This window comes from Carlito syrichta, unplaced genomic scaffold, assembly GCF_000164805.1.
Source record: "Carlito syrichta isolate Samal-C Ts95f unplaced genomic scaffold, Tarsius_syrichta-2.0.1 Scaffold309885, whole genome shotgun sequence".
Taxonomy (NCBI): Eukaryota; Metazoa; Chordata; class Mammalia; order Primates; family Tarsiidae; genus Carlito; species Carlito syrichta.
The window spans coordinates 175,815-198,679 of NW_007253981.1; the positions used below are offsets into that span (position 1 = coordinate 175,815).

General features: G+C 53.8%; 5 protein-coding genes across 14 annotated transcripts in view; 3 read left to right on the forward strand and 2 right to left on the reverse strand.

Moving 5' to 3' along the window:
- The window catches only part of QRICH1 (glutamine rich 1), a 58,440-nt gene extending 54,513 nt beyond the window's left edge, over positions 1 to 3,927 (forward strand). The window contains exons 7-10 of the mRNA XM_021717630.1: positions 337 to 385; positions 450 to 661; positions 1,001 to 1,091; positions 2,978 to 3,927. Of these exons, the coding sequence (XP_021573305.1) occupies positions 337 to 385; positions 450 to 661; positions 1,001 to 1,091; positions 2,978 to 3,170 (545 nt within the window). The 3' untranslated portion in view covers positions 3,171 to 3,927. The remainder of the gene's footprint in view (positions 1 to 336; positions 386 to 449; positions 662 to 1,000; positions 1,092 to 2,977) is intronic.
- A 261-nt stretch (positions 3,928 to 4,188) lies between these two features.
- Positions 4,189 to 9,030, forward strand: IMPDH2 (inosine monophosphate dehydrogenase 2). 4 transcript variants are annotated; one of them, XM_008068151.2, is made up of 14 exons: positions 4,192 to 4,383; positions 4,823 to 4,871; positions 5,083 to 5,184; positions 5,293 to 5,367; positions 5,684 to 5,890; positions 6,363 to 6,450; positions 6,524 to 6,723; positions 6,805 to 6,895; positions 6,990 to 7,085; positions 8,080 to 8,223; positions 8,308 to 8,452; positions 8,546 to 8,689; positions 8,770 to 8,853; positions 8,954 to 9,027. In XM_008068151.2, exons 1-14 carry the CDS (start codon positions 4,286 to 4,288, stop codon positions 8,973 to 8,975), a joined length of 1,545 nt encoding a protein of 514 aa, XP_008066342.1. In that variant the 5' UTR covers positions 4,192 to 4,285; the 3' UTR covers positions 8,976 to 9,027. The 4 variants fall into 4 exon arrangements, with proteins under 4 accessions (XP_021573284.1, XP_008066342.1, XP_021573283.1 ...); XM_021717608.1 differs by having other exon boundaries at positions 4,244 to 4,383; positions 5,293 to 5,352; positions 8,954 to 9,030; XM_021717607.1 differs by having other exon boundaries at positions 4,247 to 4,383; positions 4,823 to 4,907; positions 8,954 to 9,030.
- A 239-nt stretch (positions 9,031 to 9,269) lies between these two features.
- Positions 9,270 to 11,473, reverse strand: NDUFAF3 (NADH:ubiquinone oxidoreductase complex assembly factor 3). Of its 4 annotated transcripts, none has more exons than XM_008068153.2 (5): positions 11,161 to 11,473; positions 10,052 to 10,244; positions 9,825 to 9,891; positions 9,613 to 9,713; positions 9,270 to 9,532 (listed from the first exon to the last, which is right to left on the reverse strand). In XM_008068153.2, exons 2-5 carry the CDS (start codon positions 10,148 to 10,150, stop codon positions 9,416 to 9,418), a joined length of 384 nt encoding a protein of 127 aa, XP_008066344.1. In that variant the 5' UTR covers positions 10,151 to 10,244; positions 11,161 to 11,473; the 3' UTR covers positions 9,270 to 9,415. The 4 variants fall into 4 exon arrangements, with proteins under 4 accessions (XP_008066344.1, XP_021573293.1, XP_021573291.1 ...); XM_021717618.1 differs by lacking the exon at positions 11,161 to 11,473 and adding an exon at positions 10,777 to 10,911; XM_021717616.1 differs by lacking the exon at positions 11,161 to 11,473 and adding an exon at positions 10,365 to 10,801.
- A 16-nt stretch (positions 11,474 to 11,489) lies between these two features.
- DALRD3 (DALR anticodon binding domain containing 3) lies at positions 11,490 to 16,758 on the forward strand. 4 transcript variants are annotated; one of them, XM_021717606.1, is made up of 12 exons: positions 11,490 to 11,715; positions 13,965 to 14,260; positions 14,404 to 14,660; positions 14,746 to 14,825; positions 14,909 to 15,037; positions 15,396 to 15,469; positions 15,563 to 15,624; positions 15,726 to 15,808; positions 15,894 to 16,076; positions 16,152 to 16,265; positions 16,371 to 16,439; positions 16,525 to 16,758. In XM_021717606.1, the coding sequence occupies exons 3-12, from the start codon at positions 14,444 to 14,446 to the stop codon at positions 16,642 to 16,644; spliced, it is 1,131 nt and encodes a 376-aa protein (XP_021573281.1). In that variant the 5' UTR covers positions 11,490 to 11,715; positions 13,965 to 14,260; positions 14,404 to 14,443; the 3' UTR covers positions 16,645 to 16,758. The 4 variants fall into 4 exon arrangements, with proteins under 4 accessions (XP_021573281.1, XP_021573280.1, XP_008066346.1 ...); XM_021717605.1 differs by lacking the exon at positions 11,490 to 11,715 and adding an exon at positions 13,680 to 13,883 and having other exon boundaries at positions 15,894 to 16,078; positions 16,180 to 16,265; XM_008068155.2 differs by lacking the exon at positions 11,490 to 11,715 and adding an exon at positions 13,680 to 13,883.
- The window catches only part of WDR6 (WD repeat domain 6), a 9,835-nt gene continuing 3,258 nt past the window's right edge, over positions 16,289 to 22,865 (reverse strand). The window contains exons 2-6 of the mRNA XM_008068154.1: positions 18,099 to 20,586; positions 17,920 to 18,003; positions 17,719 to 17,835; positions 17,504 to 17,622; positions 16,289 to 17,405 (exon numbers count right to left, since the gene is read on the reverse strand). Of these exons, the coding sequence (XP_008066345.1) occupies positions 16,942 to 17,405; positions 17,504 to 17,622; positions 17,719 to 17,835; positions 17,920 to 18,003; positions 18,099 to 20,586 (3,272 nt within the window). The 3' untranslated portion in view covers positions 16,289 to 16,941. The remainder of the gene's footprint in view (positions 17,406 to 17,503; positions 17,623 to 17,718; positions 17,836 to 17,919; positions 18,004 to 18,098; positions 20,587 to 22,865) is intronic.

Consider the following 22,865-nt stretch of genomic DNA (forward strand, 5'->3'; position numbering starts at 1 on the left):
CAGCAGCATAGGGACTATCGTGAGAAAAACAAGGAGTACTACCATCTTGCAAAGGAGGTATACTCAGTCTGGCGTAGCAAGGTAGGGGAGACATACTGAAGATGAGACTCATGGACAAGTATGAATGAATGCCCACGCATGGCTTGAGGTATGAAAGTATCAGCGTGCCCACTGCAGTCCAGTCTGGGGGTCAGAGTGAGACTCTAACTCAAAAAAAAAAAAAAAAAAAAAGAAAACTATCCAGGAGGATTTCTGAATTCCTCTGACACATACTTGAGAAGCATTGAGCTACTAAACGCCCCAGCCCTACTTGGTTGCATTTTGCATGGTGACCAGCCTTGCCAGACCCCTACTATGTGCCTTCTCCACTGGACATTGTTCTTGGGTATGGGCCTGCCAAGATCCTGGGCGTGTGGGCAGTGGTTCCTCTGATGCACCGATGAGCACAGGGTAAGTCATGGTATCCTCCCGGCACCCCTCCCTCTGCTTTACTTTCACTTGCGGTCCAGGTACTTCCTGTTGAAGACAGTGGACCAGCACATGAAGCTGGCCTTCTCCAAGGTCTTGCGACAAACAAAGAAGAACCCCTCTAATCCCAAGGATAAAAGCACGAGTATCCGGTACCTGAAGGCCCTTGGGATTCACCAGACTGGCCAGAAAGGTAGGGGAAAAAGACGGGGATAGCAAAAATGGGTGCTCCTTGTCCTGCCCTGCCCTTTTGCCTTCACTGCTAGTGGTGAATGTGAGGGCTGGGTTTTGCTGGATAGAAATTCTCCACTTCTCTCCAGCCAGAAAGTTCAAACTTTCCTCCTCAATGCAAAAAAGACCCAGGAGAAGATAGCTGCTTCTTCCCTTCATAGTCACTACCTATACTGCATACCTTCCCTCCCCTTACCCAAGATATCTTAGTTGGGATGGCTGAAAGTCTAAGGTTCCTGATCTGGGCCTGAGCTAAGACAGTCTGATGCCAGGTCTGTGGTGGTGGGGGGGTGTTTTACAGTTACTGATGACATGTATGCAGAACAGACAGAAAATCCAGAGAACCCACTGAGGTGTCCCATCAAGCTCTACGATTTCTACCTCTTCAAATGGTGAGGAGGCTTTATTCTGACTAGCTAATTTTAACTGTGTGTGTGTGTGTGTGTGTGTGTGTGTGTGTGTGTGTACATGTGCATGCTCACTTCTTTGCATATATTACCATGAGAGAAGCATTCTCTAGTCCCAAAGTGAGTAAAAACACTTCCAAAAAACTAAATATAAAAGCAGCCTTAGCCGGGAGTGGTGGCTTACACCTGTAATACCAACACTTTGGGAGGCAGAGGTGAGAGGATTTCCTGAGCCCACAGGTTCAAGACCAGCCTGGGCAACATAGTGAGACCTCGTCTCTACAATAAATCAAAAAATTTTAAAAAGCAGCCTTGCTGACTTTCCTGAAGTATAAAATATGTGTAGTGCTGATACAAATAGGGTCACAGTTCATGGAAAGGGTATGAAGGTACCAATAAGCCATCTTCATCTCATATTGACCATGGCCCTGCATGACCTTGACCTTTTGTTATTGCTACTGTCCATCTGTAGTGGACTCCTCTCAACTTTTGTTCTCTTTTGCTCCTTAAGTGATTTCTCATTGTTCTACAGGTTAATCCTTATATGGTGGACAAGGCCTCTCATGCACTTCCTCTTGCTAACTTCATGTCAGTGGAACTATTGATTCCCTAGCCACACTAGCTCTTTTCCACTCAGAAGCGCCATACTGTTCTTCTTAAATACAGGCTTATCAGGGAAGCAATTCCAGATTCCTCACCTGTTCCCTCTGACTGTTTCCTCTATAGCACTTAACCAACTGTCTGTCCTTTTGTGTATTTCTGTAAGTTCTGTGAGGTAGGAACTATTTTCCTGCTCATTTCTTTAACACCAAGACCCACCCAGTACTAACTTTGCACACAGTAGCCCTTCAGTAAATCTTGAATGGAGTCGGGCTCAGTGGCTCAGCCTGTAATCCCGCGCCTTGGGAGGCTGAGGTGAGTGGATTGCCTGAGTCCGCGGGTTCGAGACCCACCTGGGCAGCGAGACCTCATCTCTACAATAAATCAAAAAATTAGCTGGACGTGGTAGCGCGCGCCTGTAGTTCCAGCTACTTGGAAGGCTGAGGCGGAAGGATCGCCGAAGCCCACCAGGTCGAGGCTGCGGTGGCCGGGAGCGGCCAATGCACTCCAGTCTGGGCGACAGTGTGAGACTGCAACTCAAAACAAAAAGACAAAAAAAAAAAAAATCTTGAATGAATGGATGAATAACTGTTTGAGGATGGAGGGGTATAAATAGTACTTAATAGAGGTAATACACAGTTGGGGATGGGGTAAAGCCCTCAGCATCATGACCATTATTATTGGGTAGAGAAAACCCTATCGGCTAGGCTCGGTGGCTCAGCCTGGACAACTTGGCGACACCTCATCTCTACAATAAATCAAAAATTAGCCGGATGTGGCAGCACGTGCCTGTAGTACCAGCTACTTGGAAGGCTGAGGCAGAAGGATTGCAGCAGGTTGGTGCTGGAGTAGCTGTGAGTGTGCCACTGCAGGCCAGCCTGGGAGACAGAGTGAGACTCCAAATCAAAAACAAAACAAAAGAAAAAACCCTATGAGCAAAGACTTGGGGATAAACCTTCTGGCAGTGAAGTTGGGTCCAAGTAGCATATGGATGGACTCAAGGTAAATGAGCCTGGTGAGCCCTAGGTAGGTGCAGTCAGTGATGGATCACAGCTGGCACATCGGAAGGAGGGACAGAAGGGAAGCAACCTGTCGTATTTGCAGGGAGGACCAGGAAGTGGTGTGATGTGGCTACATGTAATTCAGCAGCTGTGTCATTATACCTTCATACCTTACCAACTTCTGCAGACTGGATCTTTCTATGGGAGGTTCATGGTGGGAGGGTTGCAGTTATAGTGATGCTAACCAACTTTTGCCAACATATTCTTCAGTCCCCAGAGTGTGAAAGGCCGGAATGACACCTTTTACCTGACACCTGAGCCAGTAGTGGCCCCCAACAGTCCAATCTGGTACTCAGTCCAGCCTATCAGCAGAGAGCAGATGGGACAAATGCTGACCCGGATCCTGGTGATAAGAGAAATTCAGGAGGCCATCGCAGTGGCCAATGCAAGCACCATGCACTGAAATGCCTTGGACGTGGTGCAAGAGAAACCAGCCAGGAAAAACCGGACAGACTTTCACACTAATGAAGAGGCCTCCGTTTTTTTTTTCTTTTCTTTTCTTTTCCTTTTTAATTGGTGTAGTTATGAAGCCTTTCAGGCTGCTTCTGTTTAAAATGTAAAAGAAAACTTTGCCCCCTTTGCATCTTCATAAACCTGCTGCGGCAGACTCCTCAGCCGATGGGGGCTCTGGGTTTCCTGAGAGCCAGATGACCTTGAAGGTGGCTGGCTGACTTTTTCTTTTTTGTCTGGGGTAAGGGGTTGGACTGTTTGGAGAAATGTGGCCCCTTCCCTTCCTCAAGAGAGATGGAATTAATGGTGGATGGACCCTGCAGGGAATCTTCCCAGCTGGCATCCACTGGGCTGGCTAATTTCACTCACCACAGGGAAACCATGTTCTTTTCTTTCTTCATGCTCAGACATAAACTTAGCATCTTAATGGAAGATAAATGAGGGGTACTTCAATTATGATTTATTAAAGACAATTTCTATTGCACCCTCCTCTATGACAAGTGACATTTTAGATGTTAAAGTAAAAACTTTACCATGCCTTTTTTTTTTTTTTTTTTGGCCTAACATTGAGGCCTTAAAACCTGAGGCTCCTGTGCCTGATGGAATTCTTGTAACATACACTTGTGTATCATATAAAGATACCACTCTGTTTCTCTTATGTATTCTTACTCTAGCTGTTTATTAAGAATGACAAGCACGTCTTTTCAACATGTTAGTGAACAACGTCTCTTTATTTGGGGAAAAACCTGGTGGGACAGTGGAAGCAAACAAAGCCTTGCATGTTCATCGAACTGGCAAAGATCTTGCGGGGAGGAGGGTGGGATAGGAAACAACCCAACTCTCCAGTGACACCCCCAGTGCTTGTTATGGGCATGCGCCGCTTCCTCTTAGCCAGCCCCTCCCCTGCTGCAGCGTCTTAGTGGGTTCCGCCCGCTCGCAGGACGCCCTGACGTCAGCGACGCACGCGGCGCAGTGACGAAATCGGCTGGTTTATATTGGCGCGGCCCAGACTGCTGAGGTCTCTGCGGCGCGGTCCTCGGAGACACGCGGCGGTCCTGTGTGTTGCCCATGGCCGACTACCTGATTAGTGGAGGCACGTCCTATGTGCCGGACGACGGACTCACAGCACAGCAGCTCTTCAACTGCGGGGATGGCCTAACCTACAAGTGCGGGCCTATGGGACTCACCTGGGCAAGGAGGGGCGGCAGGCTGGGTGAAAGCCTGATGGGTGTCTCCGTAGAGCTCACTTGGGTGCAGGCGTGAGAGTCAGGTTCCGGGGATTACCCCCTCCTCCCATCTCCGGGGCTCATTTGGACATATCTGGTGTGGGAGTTTGGGTGGAGGGAGGTATCCTAACAGTGTTTGGGATTTCAGGCTAGAGACTCCGTTTCTCTGGACACATGAAATTGTCAGGGTGCCAGGAGCACTGATGACAGCTCGGTGGCAGAAAAGGTCCCCTGCCCCCATCTCCACTTTGTGTTCTGCCTTGCCCGTGATACAAGGGGTCAGTCAGTGCTACTCTTTGCTCGGATGACTTTAGGGATGTTCTATGGGGATGGAGTCTCATGCTGCCATAAAGCCTACTCCCAATTCACTCCCCCGCAGCGATTTTCTCATTCTCCCTGGGTACATCGACTTCACTGCAGATCAGGTGGTGAGTATGATCAGGTATTGGGTCCTGAACATGAAGGTGGGCTAAGGTGCTGCGGTTGCCTGGTCTCTGGACTGTCTCACCAGATTAGGCTTAAGGGTGGATTTTATAGAATAGTTTTATCGGCCATACAGCATGCCTGTTTTGTGAGGGACCCAGTACCACCCTGGGGTATGAAATGCTTTCCCACAGTGGTAGACCTTTGTTTCCTCAGGACCTGACCTCGGCTTTGACCAAAAAGATCACTCTGAAGACCCCGCTGGTTTCCTCCCCCATGGACACAGTCACAGAGGCTGGGATGGCCATAGCAATGGCGGTGAGCTCCAAGAAGTGGGGGGGGGGGGGAGCAGGTATTCCATCTCTCTTCCCAAGACATGTAGTCTTGCCTCTGTCACTTATTCCTTCTCCTCAATGTACCCTGTAGCTCACAGGAGGTATTGGCTTCATCCACCACAACTGTACACCTGAATTCCAGGCCAATGAAGTTCGGAAAGTGAAGGTCAGAAGGGCAATGATTGTGGCCAAGAGCTCCTGGGAATTGCTCTAAGGTGGGGTGGGGGGTTGTTCTGCTAATTTAGGATCTTTTCTTCCCACTGAGATTTATTATTGAGAAGAACCCGAGACCCCATTATTTAAGGCAGAAGAGCACCAGGTGGACAGTGTCTTCAGCTCACCCATGTTTCTTAGAGGTGTTTGTGTGATTTCATCCTGTGTCACTGACAAAAGGGAAGTTAGGCACAGATACCATGCTTCAGACTAAGAACCTTATGAAAGTGGTTCAGAAATGCACTGCCCTTTCTCTCCATCCCTTCCAGAAATACGAGCAGGGATTCATCACAGACCCTGTGGTTCTCAGCCCCAAGGATCGTGTGCGGGATGTTTTTGAGGCCAAGGCCCGACATGGTTTCTGTGGTATCCCAATCACAGACACAGGCCGGATGGGTAGCCGCTTGGTGGGCATCATCTCCTCAAGAGACATTGATTTTCTCAAGGAGGAGGAGCATGACTGTTTCTTGGAAGAGGTGGGTACCACTAGCAGAGTACAGCCAAGCTCTGGCAGCCCAAGCTAACGAGGCTTCTCTTACCCGTATGACATCTCTGAGTGCCTCTCCGTTAGGTTCCTGCTTCATCTCCCCACCCGAGGCTCTCAAAACTGTACAGATGCTTGTTAGTATTCATGCTTTGTTCTTTGCCACCCCTAGGGTCAGGACAGTGCTCAAGGATCAATGTCAGCCCTCATAATTATCTTGTCATTACTCCTGTGTGGTCGTCCTTTTTCCACAGAGTCAGAGGCAGACACTATGCCATAATGTCCTTTCCAGTCAACTCTCCCTCTTACTGCTGTATTCCTATAAAAACTAGAGTTCTTTCAAGGAAAAGTGGTTTGGGTGCAGGTGTGTGATCATGGTGATCTTATGAACACCCCTGAGTTAGGGCAGAGTCTTCGGGGAAGTCTGTTCTATGGCCTCTCCTCACAACTCCCCTCCCTCCTAGATCATGACAAAGAGGGAGGATTTGGTGGTAGCTCCTGCAGGCATCACACTGAAGGAAGCAAACGAAATTCTGCAGCGCAGCAAGAAGGGTAAGTCCTAGAAGTGGGAAGGAGCCAGGAGCTGATGCTCAGTGTTCTGATTCATGCCTTTCCCTGACCTCAGGAAAGTTGCCCATTGTAAATGAAGACGACGAGCTGGTAGCCATCATTGCCCGGACAGACTTGAAAAAGAACCGGGATTACCCACTGGCCTCTAAAGATGCCAAGAAACAGCTGCTGTGTGGGGCAGCCATTGGGACTCATGAGGATGACAAGTACAGACTAGACTTGCTTGCCCAGGCTGGTGTGGATGTAGTGGTTTTGGTGAGCTGTTACAAAAGCAGGGTGGGGCAGTAGGGGCAGTTGCTGTATCACAGTCTGACTGGAAATTATTTCCTGTCCCAGGATTCTTCCCAGGGAAACTCCATCTTCCAGATCAATATGATCAAGTACATCAAAGAGAAATACCCTAGTCTCCAAGTCATTGGAGGCAATGGTAAAGCAAGATTGGACATTCAAGCACGTACTGTGGGAGTAGGGAACCTGGGCTCCCCCTGGACCTTCACATGAGCCTTTATTCTTCACTGTAGTGGTCACTGCTGCTCAGGCCAAGAACCTCATTGATGCCGGTGTGGATGCCCTGCGTGTGGGCATGGGGAGTGGCTCCATCTGCATCACCCAGGAAGGTAAGAATATGCTTTGGCAGGGCCCACAGAGATCCTGGCTTCAGGCCTCATATGCCATGGAGGCTAAGCATCCTTATGGGAGCAACTGAGTCCTCCAGTAGGGGCAACCTGGGACCAAATTGGCCTCTTGGATGGGTGACATGGCTGGAAGCAAGACGAGTTCTTGTCATCCCTCACCTGCCACTCCCTTGCCTAGCCTGGCCTCCCTGCTCCTGCTCTGCGCCCTCTCTAAACTCTGGTCTGTTTGTTTTATTTAGCGGCTCCCAAGATCCCTCCAGACATAAAGTCCCACAGCCCCAAATGCCCTTCTACTGTCACGGGCTGCTATAGTAAGTCCAGCCCGGCCCACTGGCCCGGCCCAGCTGCCCACTGCCCGGCTGCTTGGTTGACTGTAGCTGTAGCTCCCGGGGTTTGTGGTGCTGATGGGTGGGCAGGGCAAACTGATGTACAGACCATGGTTTTGGGGCTGCTCAAAAACACAGCTCCCTCTTCCTCCTGGGGCGCTGACAGGGCAGGACCTCCTTCCACAGGCAGGCCCTGCCCTGCACATCTTCTGCAGTAGCCATGGCTCAAGGACCAACTCTGGAGCCTGCTGTCCCTTCCATGTGACCACTGGCCTGATCTTGCCTGAACTGCTCACCAATGCAGGGAGGAAGGGCAGGGCCCTGACTCAAGTGCCTCTGGGTACTAACTGCACGGTGACTCCTGCCTCATCTGGTACCAGCTGGGTGGGGGCTTTCCCAGCTGCTAAAACTGCATGTGCCTGAGGCTGCCCTGGGCACTGCACACATGCACGTGCACACACGGGGACAAGTGGAGGCCAGCACAGCTGGCTGTAGTGTTCAAGGCAGATGGGCCAGCAGCCATCCCAGACATCTCTTTCTCAGCCAAGCTGCAGTCCTGGTGGAAGTGCAGCCAAGAGCCCTCAGGTGCTGAGGCCACAGGACCCGTTGCCTGTCCCCACTAACCCTCCTACCCATCTTCATCTCAACAGTGCTGGCCTGTGGACGGCCCCAAGCAACAGCAGTATACAAGGTGTCAGAGTATGCAAGACGCTTCGGTGTTCCTGTCATTGCTGATGGAGGAATCCAAAATGTGGGCCACATTGCCAAAGCCTTGGCCCTTGGAGCCTCCACAGGTGAGGCCCAGTACTCCTAGAGGCTTCTGGAACCCTTCTCCAGTGCTGCTCCAGCTCTGCCCCAAACATTCTGTCTGTCTGCAGTCATGATGGGCTCCCTCCTGGCTGCCACCACTGAGGCCCCTGGTGAGTACTTCTTCTCTGACGGGATCCGGCTAAAGAAATATCGTGGTATGGGTTCTCTTGATGCCATGGATAAGCACCTCAGTAGCCAGAACCGATATTTCAGGTAAGACAAGCAGGCCAGTTTCCCTACCCTACCCCTGCACTGACAGTCTCATGTCTGATTTGGCTTTGCCTGTATCTCTGTCTCTCCCTGCAGTGAAGCTGACAAAATCAAAGTGGCTCAGGGTGTGTCTGGGGCTGTGCAGGACAAAGGATCCATCCACAAATTTGTTCCCTACCTGATTGCCGGCATCCAACACTCCTGCCAGGACATTGGTGCCAAGAGCTTGACCCAAGTCCGGTGAGCTTGAGGAGCTGGGACATGGGTAGAGGGGCTGGTCTAGGGCCAGCTGCCCACATTTGACATTTGCCTCTCTTCAGAGCCATGATGTACTCTGGGGAGCTTAAGTTTGAGAAAAGAACATCATCAGCTCAGGTGGAAGGTGGCGTCCACAGTCTCCATTCGTAAGTCACCCTGCCCTTGGCGAAGGCCTCTGCCATGCTCCATGCCTCCTTCCTCCTGCCCTCACCTCACAGGTGGTCCTTATGGTCCTTATGCCTGCAGGTATGAGAAGCGGCTTTTCTGAAAAGGGATCCAGCACACCCCCTCAGCTTTTTTCAATAAAAGTTAAGAAAAAATTATGCCTGATCTTTGAGGTCAATAGGCAGGTTGGGCTCTACATATATATTTTCTCTAACTAGAATCTCTACGTGGTCTTGTGGGGAAAGCCACTGAAGTACCCTCCAGTCTGCATGTAAGCAAGTAGCCGGATCTGGAACAGATAGATACACTACTTCCTAAGTAGTCTTGATAAAAAAAAGTGACCTCTTGTTTTCTTCGCATATCCCACCAAAAGCCTAGCAACACACCTGATACAAAATCAGAGAAGTGTATAAATTATTAATATGTTGGTTAGCAAGACAAATGTTAAGGTGCCAAAGGGGAGAGGATAGTGAAAACACTGGGAATCCCTACATTTCTCAAACTTGCCAGGGTCCTTATGGAATAAAGTCAGTTCCTGATGGTTTATTCTGTAGCTTGGCCTAGAGATGTGAGTGAAGTCCTTCCGGTTGGAGGGATGAGAGCAGCTCCAGTCACTCGGCCTTCATGACACAGGAAATTGAAGGTGGCACAGGCATTGGGCTGCAAAAAAAAAAGACCAGCATCAGCCTGTCTAGGATAGGCCTGAGCTCCCCACAGCACTCCCACATCCTGGGACTTACCGTGTCCTGCACTTCCACAGCAACACCCCGCTGCCTCATGGCTCGCAGCACCTGAGGCTGCAGCTGCTCAGTCCGGTCACCAGTGCCCACAACAACAATCTCTAGGGAAGGGAGGGCGTTGCTAGTCTACAACCAGCGCTGTTTTGAAGTTGGGTTAGGTGTGGCCTTCTGGGACTCAGCACCTCAGCCCGCCCTTCCCCTTCCCCTCATACCTATCCGGGGCTCCAGCATCCAAAAAAGGGAAAAGCTCTCTTCAGTGATGTCCTGGTGGGATCCTACCTGTATAAGGGAGGAGGCACATTCAACTCCACAAACATTCACACAGCCACTCCCTCCAGTTCTACTACCAGGAAACGCAAAACCCAAATTTGGCAGGGACAAAAATAGGGAGACGGCCTGTGACTCTGGGTCTGTTTCCTCATTGCGAGTCAAGGCTTACGTTCCACTGCACCACAGAGTACGGGAGCAGTGCGCAGGGCCCGAACACGCGGTTTCCGTTGACCGTGAAGCCGTGGCTGTTGTAGCTGTTGATGTACATGGTCTGAGGAGACTCGCGTTGCAGCAGAGAGATCTGCGTCCGCTGATATAACTCGTCATCCGCCGGCGAGAGCCGATGCCCACGCCGTGGGGCCCTGCGGAATGGAAGGATTAGAGGGTAGGGAGCCCAAAGATGCAGGACTGGGGATTACTGGCCCTGGGGGACAGGATGGTCAGGGGCGCAAGCTCTGGCTCACCACGTAAACTCAACAGGCAGACGGCGCAGCGTGGGTCTCCCTTGGTACAGGCAGCGAAGCGCGAGAGCGGCGGCCATGACTGACCAGAGTCTCTCAATGCCGTCTCCGGCACTGGTCGTCACGTGATTAGTGGAGGTTTGGCAGAGCCAGTGGGGCTACAGCGCCCCCTGTGACCAGGAGGGCACCATGCAGCTTGGTCGGCACAGCGAGCTAGTGACATCTGTTCCGGGAGGGCGAACCAGCCCCCCGCACGGCTCCGATAAGAGCACCTGCCGCCGGCCCCAGGCCTCTGCCGACCATCCCGGGGGAGTGGGACACCTGGTAGCGTGGTCGCCCCCAAGGCGTTGGCTTGGCCGCAGCCAGGGCCTGACTCCTGGGCTCTCAGTCATTAAGCAGAGCTCCCGGGACGCGGGGCGGGGCGGTTGCCCACCTGGTCGTGTCCCGCACACCTGGCCAGGGTATGATGCCAACCTCCAAACCCCTAATCACAGGCTTTGGGGCTTCACCCCGTGGGCAGGGCGGGCGGCTCAAGTTTCTCAGGCTCGACGCTGTATCACACCCACCCCTAACCGTCATCCGTGCGACCGTTGGTCGCGTCGCCGCGCGCAGAGGGAGGCGTGGCCGAGCATAGATTGGCTTCTCGGAAGAGCGAGGGGGCGTGGCCAGGTGGTTTCGCCTTAAAAATGGCTCCAAGTCTGCGGGTAGGCAGAGCAGGCGGAAGGGCGCGCTAGGGTTGTGTTTATGTGGCTGTTTGAGTGAGACCGAGCGGGCCGAACCGGACCAGATTAGAGCTAGACAGCGTCTGGAGCATCACCTTGTCCTCGCGCACTCTGCTCGCGTCCTGGGAGTCACCTGTCCCCCGTCTTGAGCCAAGTCAAGGGCCTACTGGCACAAGAGTCGCTGGCGCCCGCGCGGGATTTGGGCATCTCGGCAAGCCGGCTCCGTCGTGGCCTCGGGGGAACATTGTCGCGTTCGCTACCCGCGGGGCCGGGCGAGCGGGAGGCTCTGCACAGTGGGGGACTGGCAGTGGGTCTCCTAGGGCCGGTCGCCATGGGCTTCTGGGGAATCCTGCCGCTGCTGTATGGGCCCATTCAGCTTCTAGTGCTCCGGGCGCTGGCAGCGTCACCGGACAAAGGGCCCCGAGCGCGGGGGTGTCCCCGAGGCGGACGCGCGGGTTTACTTCCTCTCCGGCCCCGCGGGCGCGCCTCCCTCTGGGCGGATTCTGAAGCCCGCCTCGCCACCGTGACTGCACCAGTGGCCCTGGCTGCGTGGGACAGACAGGGCTAATCCTGCCCCGCGAATCTAATCCGGATCGGGACCCGGTCCCAGGGGAGGCCCCCACCTCCCCTTCTATTGTTCTAGTGTCCAGGTGAGCGTCTCGTTCCCACTAGACTCGGTTTTACATCCTACTCCCGGATCCACCTCCTGGACGGGGGATGGGCGGATTCTGGTCTGGCCCTAGGGCAGTGACCTGGGGGCAGGAGCCCCCTTTCAACGGCGGGACAGCGGGCAACGGAATCCCAAAAGCAGCTGTTGTCTCCAGAGCATTCCAGCTGCGCTTGGATTTCGTTCCCTGCTCTCCTGCCTGAGCAGCGCCCTGGCCCAGATGCGGTGGCCCCTGACCGACAGTCATACTTTACTGAGCCGCTCTGGTCTCAGTTCCTCTCTCAGGTGTACCCTCGGGTTGCAGGCGATGGGCGTAGACATCGGAGAGCCGAGGCTAGTGGCCATCTCTGGAACCCCCGGGGAGTATTGGCGAAGGAGGGTGGATGTAGGACTTCAGGGTAGGGCTGCGATGGTGGTGAGTCCCCCAGGGCCGCCCCAACCCGCAGCTTGCTAAAGATAGCCCTTCACTTCCTGGGGGAAAACCACCCCAACCGTCTTCGTGGACGAGAGTCGCTTAAGTCCCCAGCTTGGCCGCGGGCCCCCAACCCTGCTAGTTAGCAGCTGTCTCCGTTTATGCACCTTCGGCATGGAAAGCGCTTTGGAATGACACGATCACTCCCGTTGAGTGGGCACCCAAGGAGCCATCGGGAATGTCGTGTCCGCCCAGTGCTCTTTCGACGCCTCACAGCAGGGCCTCACAACCCTGGCCCGAAAAGGGGCTTTGCCAAGCTTTTCCTACACCTGGGTTTCCCTCCTTTTCCAAGTTCTGGGCACAGAGATCACAGAGTTCCACCTCCCGAAATGTTGCTTCCAGCGCTCTGTGCTAAGTCGGGTTAGGTCTCTATTAAAAGGGATCCGGGGGTTATGTTACATTGAAATGAAAACATTTGGGAACTCTCGTGGGACAGAAAAAGAGCTTTCCCACTGATAGAGGAGTAGGATGCTCCAAATGAGGTCTGTTTAGCTGCTTCTCATGGTCACACTATTGGCCCATAATGGCTGTTGCTTAAAACAGGAAGCATGAGGATCGTTGTTAAGGTATACTGGGTTAAAGGAGAGCACATTAAAAGCTGCTAATTCTGAAAACCATCCTGATGGTTCTAATTCCTCAGGTATCCAAGAGAAGAAAACCGGCAATTTTATCAGAGTGTGCATTTATTGGGATTAAAAGAACATCCATAACTCAAACGAGGAAGTGCATGCAAATAATCTGAAACCGTGGAAACATTCTTTTAAAAATGAAATGTAAATAGGTCATGAAAGTGGCCTTAATGTTGCTGCCTTATTCCAGTGACAACTTATTTCGAACTTTTGATGTTTTAATCGTGTAAAGTTGGGGAAATAAGCCGGGCTCAGTGGCTCAGCCTGTAATCCCGCGCCTTTGGGAGGCTGAGGTGAGTGGATTGCCTGAGCCCGCGGGTTCGAGACCCGCCTGGGCAGCGAGACCTTATCTCTACAATAAATCAAAAAATCAACCGGGCGTGGTAGCGCGTGCCTGTAGTTCCAGCTACTTGGAAGGCTGAGGCGGAAGGATCGCCGGAGCCCAGCAGGTCGAGGCTGCGGTGGCCGGGAGCGGCCACTGCACTCCAGTCTGGGCGACAGAGTGAGACTCCAACTCAGAAAAAAAACAAACAAAAATAATAAAGTTGGGGAAATTAAACATCACACAAACACAAAGATGTGAGACTTCGATGAAAAGAGAAGGTACCCTGTCTGAGCTCCTACTCGGTCGCGAGGATCCTTTCCCTAGGTTAATGCCTGGCGACAGGAGAGAACCCTGGGCACGGGGAGGGCCCCGAGATTTCTGACCCGAAACTTGCGGTGCAGATGGGCCGCGTGGAAGTGGCGCAGCAGACACCGCTCCCTCGGGCGCACCTGTCCACTAAGGAGGACGGCCGCCGGATCCCCGCCTCCTTCGGGCGGCCCTTCCGGAAGTTCCACCTCCCGAGATGTTGCTTCCGGTTCCACTCACTCCTTCCGATCGTCATGGCGACAGAGCGTCTTGGGGTGGAGGAGACGCTGGGGGCCCTTAATGCAGCCCTGGGGCCCGGTGGCCGGGTGTGGATCAAGGAGACGCGCGCGCGCCACCTGCGCGCCCGAGACTTCCTGGCGCCGCGACGTGCGCTGCAGGCGCGCTTCGAGGACGGACAGGTGGGCGCGAGCCGGGCAGGGTCGCGCGGCCAAAAGTAGCAGCGAGCGCTGCGGCCGGCTCACAAGCCCGTCCCCCGGCAGGTGCCGGAGAATGTGTTCCGTGCCGTCGCTTGCCTGCAGGGCCCCGGCGTGGCCCCGGTGCTGCGCTGCGCGCCGACCCCCGCAGGGCTGTCGCTCCAGTTGCAGCGGCCCGCCGTCTTCGAGCGCGTGCTCGGCGCCGTGGCCGCCTATGCCGCGCCCGCCTCGCCTGCCTTGCCTGGCCCACGCGTTCTGCTGCACTGCCCGGCGCTGCGCGGCTCCCCCAGCGAACTCCGCCTGAGCCAGCTGCGTACAGTGCTCGTGGCGGATCACCTGGCGCGAGCTCTGCGCACTCATGGGTGAGCGGGGCCAGAATGGAGAAGGTGGGAACCACTGGGGATCTAGAGAGCCGCACCGCCCTTGGTGACAGCCGCTGCGGGCGGGGTGGTGGTGGGAGGCTGGACCAGGTGCGTAGGCTGAGGGGGCCGCTCTCCCCTCTCAGAGCGTGTGTGCGTCTATTGCCCGCTGTGCGGGATCCACACATGCTGAACTTCCTGAAGCAACTGCGGGTGGACTGGCCCGCTGCCTCAGAGAGAATCTCCACGGAAATTCTGAGGAGCCGCGCGCTTGCACAGCTTACCTCTGCTCACAATGGGGGTACACTGACCCCCGGCGTCCTGGGCAGTCTGTGTCTGAAGGAGCTGGTCAAAGAACAGGGCCGCGCAGCTGGCTATGACCCCAACGTGGACAACTGTCTGGGTAGGTCTTGGAACTGAGCAGAGCCAGAAGAGGTGAGTGGTACCTCTGCACTCCTGGCCAGCTGCAGCACCTGTTTTCTTTGCAGTGACTGAGGATCTCCTCTCTGTGTTGGCCGAGCTGCAGGAGGCTCTGTGGCACTGGCCCAAGGACAGCTACAGAGGCCTGGTTAGTGACTCTCAAGCCACGTAGGCCTCTGGCAAACCAGGTATCCTGTATCTCTGCAGTGACTGTCTTCCTTCCTTATTAAGGCTGGAGCCCCAGATGCTGATGCAGACAGCTGCCTGGTTATACATGTGGTGAGCTGTGAGGAGGAGTTCCAGCAACAAAAGTTGGATCTGCTTTGGTGGAAGTTGGATGATAAGGCTCCACTCATACAGGTAGCTTAGTTATGGTGGAGCTTGCCACCACCTCAGCCCCAAACCTCAGGGGCCCTTGAAAACCCACCAAGAGGCCTGCTAGCTGACAGGTCTCGAAAGTGACACAACCTTGTGGGAGGTGCTGGACAGCAGGTACAGAGGCCCTAGAAAAGCTGTGGTCTGAAGGCACATCCATGGAAGAATAGGTTGAAGAGGTTGGACTGTAGTCTAAGGGGTTGGGCTTGAGGGAGGCACTAAACTTAGTGGTTACAGGTTGGGGAATCTGGGTGGAATAGAAACACCAGATTTGGGCTCCTTGAGGGACTTCTCGCTGGAGGGTAGCACCCACTAGGCTGAGCCCCTGCCATCTTCCTGACAGAAGCACCTGGTCTGTGGCCCAGTGAAAGTAGCTGGTACACCTGGCACTCTGATGACTGCCCCTGAGTACTATGAGTGAGTGATGCTGGAAGGCCAACCTAAGCTAGGGTAGTTGAGGTGGGGGGAATCTTTGCTGGGCCCCTGCCCATTGGCCGCCTTCTCTCACAGGTTCCGGCATGCCCAGGTATGCAAGGCCTCAGCACTGAAATATGGTGGGAATCTGGCACAAGGTACGCCTGCAAGACCCTGGCTATGCTCTGAGATTGGGACAGGTTATTTTTATTCCTGTCCCTTGTCTACAGGAACTAACTGACCACCTTTACTCTCCCAGACCCAGCCTGGACAGAGATCTTTGGGGTTCTCTCTGTGGCCACCATCAAGTTTGAGATGCTAAGCACAGCCCCACAGAGTCAGGTAAGCCTGGAAGCCTCACAGGCCCAGGGTTAGGCAGACAGTGTGGTGGCTTCCCTCTCTCTGCAGCTGTGCTCCCATTCCCCAGCTCCTCCTGGATCCGGCTGATAGCACCATCTCCACAAAGGGCACAAAAAGTGGTACCTTTGTCATGTATAATTGTGCTCGTCTTGCCACACTCTTTGAAAGTTACAAGTGCAGTATGGAAAAAGGTCTATACCCTACTTTTCCACCTGTGAGCAGTCTGGACTTCTCACTACTACATGATGAGGTGAGTGTCCCTTCTGGTAGCTGGCACAAGCGGGAAGCTTGGCATTTTTCTTCCAGCACCCTTCTCCCCCCACAGGGTGAATGGTTGCTGCTCTTCAACGGTGTCCTCCCCTTCCCAGACCTAATGAGCCAGACCGCAGTCCTGGACCACACAGCCCCAGGGCTCCACATCACTGTACACACAGAAACGGTGAGGCACAGAAAACCAGGACAGACATTCCACACTCTAATCTTTATTCTGGGATGGGGAATGACAGCAAAGAAGACAGGCCAGTGACTCGGTCTCTATCTCTAGATGTGCAAGTTTCTGGTACAACTTAGCATGGATTTCAGCTCATACTACAACCGGGTACACATCCTAGGGGTAAGCACACAGCAAAACGGGGTAGGAGGTGCAGAGTAAAGGTAAGGACAGCAGAGGGTAAGACCAGCAGCCCTTTCTCCTCCAGGAGCCTCGACCACACCTCTTTGGTCATATGTTTGCCCGCCTACAGCTTCTGAGGGCCATTCGTGAGGTGCTCCACACTGGCCTGGCTATGCTGGGTCTTCCTCCACTGAGCCACATCTAAGGCCACAGAGGCCCCAGTATCTGGGAATGTTCACAAAGTCATCAACTGGGGAAAAAAACCAAAGCCCACACACGTCAAGAGTCTGGAGCCAAAATAAAATGCTATTGTTACAAAGTTTTGTCCTGTTGTGGAAAGTGGGGTATATTCCTGGCAGCACTCTACTTACCTCCAGCTCCTGAACCCGCGGCTGCCTCTTCCTCCCCTCAGGGCATACTGGGCATGAGCACAGTCAATCCCTGTTCTACTCTGTCTGCGAGCAGGCCCCCATGCCCAGCACACCGGCCACCGCGGGATACCTCAATCATACCAGTTGTAAACCTCAAGCCCCTGACCTCCAAGAGCACAGCGGTGGCCAAACTCAGGGCTCACAGACCAGCAGTCCATGTCAGCCACATCCGGCACATGGTACACAGTGCTGTTCATGAAGGTGGGCTCACCATGCCCCAGACGCCAAAAGGTCAGCCGCTGGTCAATGGAGGCTGAGACCATGAGGCTTGGACTTAGGATCTTGAGGCCTGTTACATGGGCAGCATGTGCACAGGGGATAGAGTATTCCTCTAGCACACGCAGCTGGGGTACCAGGTCACCCTCCCCCACAGCATCTTCTAGCTCTGGCATCTCCACAGCAAGCACAAAGACATGGAGGGAGCCATCTTCACTGCCACTGGCCACGAGATGATGGCCCTCACGTGTAGGTAAAGTATGCAGGCTGTTGACACCACAGCTGTGAGCCTGGAGAGTTAGGGAGGGGGTGCCCAGTCCTGGAGGAAGAGAATGGTTGTCAGGGTCCTGCCTGCCACGTGTGAAGGCAAAATGAGAGGTTGGGAGGGGCTGCAATGGCTGCACGCTAGCTACTCACGGTAGGGAAGCCCTGGGTCCACTGGAGGCTCCAGGGCAGTGGAGCCACGGTCTAGCACAGTGGTGAGATCCCAGAAGGCCAGGTTGCCATCAGTAGCTGCACTGCACAGAAGCAGCCTCCTGGGAGGCAAGAAAAGACAGCCAGGTCAGTGACAGGGATGGAAAGCAACACAAACCCCCACCCAACCCACACAGGACCATCATCCAGCCCCTTACCGCCGCTGGTTAGGTGCCTCATGTGTAAAGGAGTGCACCTTGAGGACGCACCGCTTATGGTGGAAGGTTTCAGCAAGGAGCTGCAGAAGCCGCCCAGAATCCTGCAAGAGAAAGAGCCTGGGGGGCGAGGGGTGATCCAGCTCAGAGCTCATCCTGGGCAACTTCACCTTTGTCTCCCCTCCCTGAGCCCTATGCTCTCACCTCACTGCACCATCACTACAGGCTGCAGCCACAAGGGGGCCAATGCCAGGTTGGTCAAGTTCACACACAGCAAGGGACATGTACCTGCAGAGACAACACACAGCTGTCAGGTGGAGCCTGTAAGCCTGGGGGTACCTGTGTGATCTCACCCAATATCCCCACCTGAAAGTACATGTTACCTGGTCTCTGGGTCCACCTTGACCATCCGATGCCGATTGCGCTGCCGGTCCCAGTACTCATCTAGCCGGTGGGATGAAAGGTGCATGACATGGCAGGCAAGGTGGCTTGGGGTACTGGGGTCTGGAGTGACCATGATGCTGAAGCAGTGCATCTCGGCCCGTCCCCCCGCAGACACGACATGGGCAGTCAAGCCGGGCTGAGGATCCTGAGGGTCACCCGGTGTTCCAATGCCCCACACAGCCACAGCACGCACCGAGGAGATATGATTACAAACGGCTGTGAGTGCGTGGGCTGAGCCTGTGGTTGTAGGGAGTGCCAGGACACAGACGGTAGTGTCCTCACTGCATGTGATCACAATGTCAGTCAGGCCGGGCCCCTCATTGCCAGGCTCCAGGTCATCAGGCTGCTCGAAGCTAGGTACTCCAAATTCAGGCCCCAGGGTGATGGGGCCCACACGCTTTACACAAGTGATCTCACGGCCATGGAGACCCTCCCGGAGAATCACATGTGGTCGAGTGCAGCCACCAAGAGCCCGGTACAGCATAACATCCCCATCCTTGAGATAGGCGAAGGCCATAGCTGCCTCAGTATCAGAGAAGGCCCAGGATCGGTGCCCTCCACCACAGTTGATGATGTGCAGCTTCTCGTGTGATCGAGGGCTCCATACCACAAACTCATTGGCATGGAAGCCTAGGATGACCATGCTCCCATCAGGCATCATGCGGAGCCCAGCCAGCCAGTTCATGCCTCGACAAGACTTCTGCCTTAGGACTGGCTGGAGCTGGCCACCTCGCACAAAGAGCTGGTAGTAGGCGCCATCACGCCCTGTGGTGTACACGTAGCCACCATGACATGTGACTGAGGTCACACCCTGCTTCCCATGCAGAGAATGCAGGGTGGACACAGGGCTCAATCCAGCCAAAGCATTCTCATCCCCACCACTGCCACTACCAGCTCCAAGTGTTCCAGCATCAGCACCAGCCCGAGCCTTACCTCCCACCCCAGTGTCCTTGAGCAGACCTGGTCTGGAGGGGAACAGCAGCACAGAGCCCCGGCGGTCCCCACATACCAGGAAGTCACCTGGGGGTAGGAAGGCACTGCATGTGTGCCATCTCTGCTTGCTTGGGGGCAACAGGTACCGGCAACGCTCCTTGACAAAGATGGCCTTGCCAGAGGGCGCAGCTGAGATCTCCAGGCAAGCCACTACCCCACCAGGGCCTGATGCCAGCAACAGGAGCTCCTCATAGCCACGCAGGGCCCAGCTCAAGCTGTGCACCTTCCCAGGGAACAAGGTCTGGTCCACAGCAGCAGTTGGAGTGTTGATGGGGACGACCTTGACACGACCCTCTCCATTGGCCATGGCACACAGTCCAAAGCCCTCAGGACCAGGGGCTGCCTCCAGCAAGCAGTAGGACTGGAAGTGCTTATCCTCTAGCAGTTGCTCCCAGCACTTGACCTCGAGGTCATAGAGGTACAGGACCCCTGTATCAGTCACCACCAGCAGTCGCCAAGAGCCAGCCAGCGTCACAGCCTTGAGGGCACCTGGCCTACTACGGGACTTGAAGCAGAGAGCTGAGACCCCCAAGCTTGGGTATCCACGACCTACCAGGTGCCATAGCCGAATGCCTGAGTCATCACCCCCAGTGATCACCCAGGCCTGCCTCTCATGGGCAGCTATGGACCGGATCCCACGGCCCTGGTGGCCCCTAAAAGCCTGGAGGATCTCACCTTCATGGCTCCACACCAAGCAGACACAATCTTCTCCAGCACTGATAAGGTACTCTTCTAGGAGTTTGACCTGCCACACGCGGGCGCTGTGCCCAAAGCAATGCCCAATATTCTGTACCCGACCCCCAGGTACCCGCAGGTCACCCACCTTCCAGATACGGACACTTCGATCTTCTGAAGCTGTAGCCAGCAAGCCCTTGCTTTCCAGATACGACATGCTAAAGATGACACCCACATGCCCACTGACACGTCGGTCAGGTGCCACAGGTTTGCTATCGACTAAGGCTGTTGCTGGGTACCAGACCAGAAGCTGGTTGGAAACAGCACCTGCCACTATGGTCAGCTCCTTCCAGGTGTTTCCAATCAGGCAGGCTGAGGAGAGAGTGCACCTATCTGTGCAGGGCACCTCCTGTAGGACACATCCTATCACAGGGTCATACAGCATTACTGAGTTGTGGCCCAGGGCTAAGGCCATATTCCCCTCGAGCCAGCGTGCATCCCAGATCCAGTCAGACATGTTCCACAGGCCAGAGCGCCAAAGTTCCCGGAAGTGGCCCTGTCCCCAGCTCACTTTCACGACTCGGAGTCCCTTGCTTCCAAACACAGCCACCATGGCCTCTGAGTCAAGGTCTCCATTAGGCTCTGGCCGCAGCCGGAACCCATGGATAAGGTAGTGGCCGAGCAGGTTCTGCACTCGCTTCATCATCCGCAGATGCCCACCAAAGTCCAAGCTGTACACCAGGACATCAGGTCCCTCACCTAAACAGAGGCAAAAAGCCACATAAGAATTCTGCACCTAACTTTAATGACCCATAAGGAAGAGGGGGCAGGCAGGAAGACATGCAGTCTATGAATGCATCAGGACACATAATCCTGTAGCTTGAATCTTGAGAAATCCTTGGTTTCAGCTTCAGTTGGACTTTCAGCACTGACTCTGCTCCCCTCATCAGTCACTCTTAACATTTGGTTCAATAAAAAATTTCTCAAACTCCCAGCCTCCTCCACACCCCACCTCACTTTTCAGACAGGAACCCTCTCAGCTTTAGTCCCTAAATCCTCAGCCTCCTCCATCTCTACATGCATCCTCCCTCCCCCACAGGAGACAGTCCTGGCTAAGACAACCCTGTCACCCTCAGGGCCACTCCCAATTTCCAGGAGCATCTTCCCTCTATCTTGGAAGATGTGAGCATATTCAGTATCAATGGGGAGAACTCAGAGGAGCACCCCATGCTTTGACAGCAGAAGTTGGGGCTTGAGTCCTAGCCCTGCTACTGGTCAGCTATGTGAGATCCCCTTCTATACAGTGACTGAGGCTTACGAAGCCCCAGCATGGCCAGATGTGTTTGGTTCACACCTGCATTCGCAGCACTCTGGGAGGTAGAGGCAGGAAGACTGCCTGAGGCCAGGAGTTTGAGACCAGCCTGATCAATATAGCGAGACCCTGTCTCTATTACTTAAAATAAAAGAATATCTCAGCACAGCAGCAGCAGAAAGAGCCCTCAGAAGGAATAGATGAGATATAGTCATCTAGAGCCTAGACATCACACAGCAGAAACAAACAAAAACCTCTTTCCTTGCTTCTGTGATAAGCATTCTTGTTTTCCTCCCCTTTCCTAAGTCTTCACTAACTGGTGCTCCCAGAGGCTTGTCTAGCACTTCCTTCCAAACAACTCATGTACTTTTTGCATGGCCTCATACACCCCAACTATGTGTATGCATACACCCAGATAAACCTGGATCATTCCAGGACCCTCAGCTGCATCTTGGCTGTCCTGCAGGCACCTTCCACTCTACTAACATCCTCCCCAAATTCTCTCAATGTTCCCTATTCCAGTGATCATTACTACCCTCTGCCCATCCCCTAGCCAAAAACCAGGAAGCCCACAGAATACTCTTCCTTTAATTTCCCTCATCTGTCTCGAAATTTAGTGAATTTCATTTTCTAGAGTTTGCAATCCTCCCACCAATGACCTTCGTCCAGGCCATCACTTCTTATCTGAGATGACAGCAAGACCACTCACAACACTCCTAACCTGCAGCCTCAATCTTCTGGCACTCAATAAACAGTTATTGAACATCAGTTATAAACCAATGAACTAGATGCTGAAGCAGTGAATAAGACAAGCACAGACCCTGCTCCTATGGAATAGGCAGATATTAAACTATATCACACAAGTAAACTACATGTTTTAATTTTGGTAAGTTCCAGAAAATAACTATATAAGTTGCTTTAAGAATATAAAATTAGGCCGGGCTCAGTGGCTCAGTCTGTAATCCCAGTACTTTGGGAGGCCGAGGTGAGTGAATTGCCTGAGCCCGCGGGTTCGAGACCCACCTGAGCAACTTGGCAAGACCTCATGTCTACAATAAATAAAAAAATTAGCCAGGCATGGTAGCGTGCACCTATAGTTCCAGCTACTTGGAAGGCTGAGGCGGAAGGATCGCTGGAGCCCAGCAGGTCGAGGCTGCGGTGGCCGGGAGTAGCCACTGCATTCCAGTCTGGGCGACAAAGTGAGACTCCAACTCAAAAAAAAAGAATATAAAATTAGGCCAGATGCAGTGGCTCACGCCTGTAATCCCAGCACTTCGGGAGGCCGAGGCGAGAGAACTGCCTGAGCCCAGGGGTTCAAAACTAGCGTGGGCAACTTGGCAAGACCTTGTCACTACAATAAATCAAAAGCAGCTGGGTGTGGTGGCGCACACCTGTGTTTCCAGCTTATTGGAAGTCTGAGACGGAAGGATCCCCTGAGCCCAGTAGGTTGAGGCTGCAGTGGCCATGAGCATGCCACTGTACTCCAGCCTGGGTGACAGTGAGACTTCGACTCAAAAAAAAAGAATATAAAATGCGTTAGGTGTGGTGGCTCATGCCTGTAATCCCAGCACTTTGGGAAGTGGAGGCAAGAGGACTGCCTGAGCCTAAGGGTCCAAGACCAGCCTGGACAACTTGGTGAGACCTCATCTCTACGATTAAAAAAAAATTTAAGGCCAGGCTCGGTGGCTCAGCCTGTAATCCCACGCCTTTGGGAGGCTGAGGTGAG

Coding starts and splice junctions, on each gene's coding strand:
- IMPDH2 (XM_021717607.1), top strand. CDS start 4,286: ATGGCCGACTACCTGATTAGTGGAGGCACGTCCTATGTGCCGGACGAC. Junction 5,185..5,292: donor GGATGGCCATAGCAATGGCG/GTGAGCTCCAAG, acceptor TGTACCCTGTAG/CTCACAGGAGGTATTGGCTT. Junction 7,086..8,079: donor CATCTGCATCACCCAGGAAG/GTAAGAATATGC, acceptor TCATCTCAACAG/TGCTGGCCTGTGGACGGCCC.
- NDUFAF3 (XM_008068152.1), bottom strand. CDS start 10,423: ATGGCCGCCGCTCTCGCGCTTCGCTGCCTGTACCAAGGGAGACCCACG. Junction 10,245..10,346: donor CTGCCTGTTGAGTTTACGTG/GTGAGCCAGAGC, acceptor TCCATTCCGCAG/GGCCCCACGGCGTGGGCATC. Junction 9,892..10,051: donor ACTCTGTGGTGCAGTGGAAC/GTAAGCCTTGAC, acceptor TCCCTTATACAG/GTAGGATCCCACCAGGACAT.
- DALRD3 (XM_008068155.2), top strand. CDS start 13,719: ATGGCGACAGAGCGTCTTGGGGTGGAGGAGACGCTGGGGGCCCTTAAT. Junction 14,261..14,403: donor CGAGCTCTGCGCACTCATGG/GTGAGCGGGGCC, acceptor CTCCCCTCTCAG/AGCGTGTGTGCGTCTATTGC. Junction 16,440..16,524: donor ACCGGGTACACATCCTAGGG/GTAAGCACACAG, acceptor TTTCTCCTCCAG/GAGCCTCGACCACACCTCTT.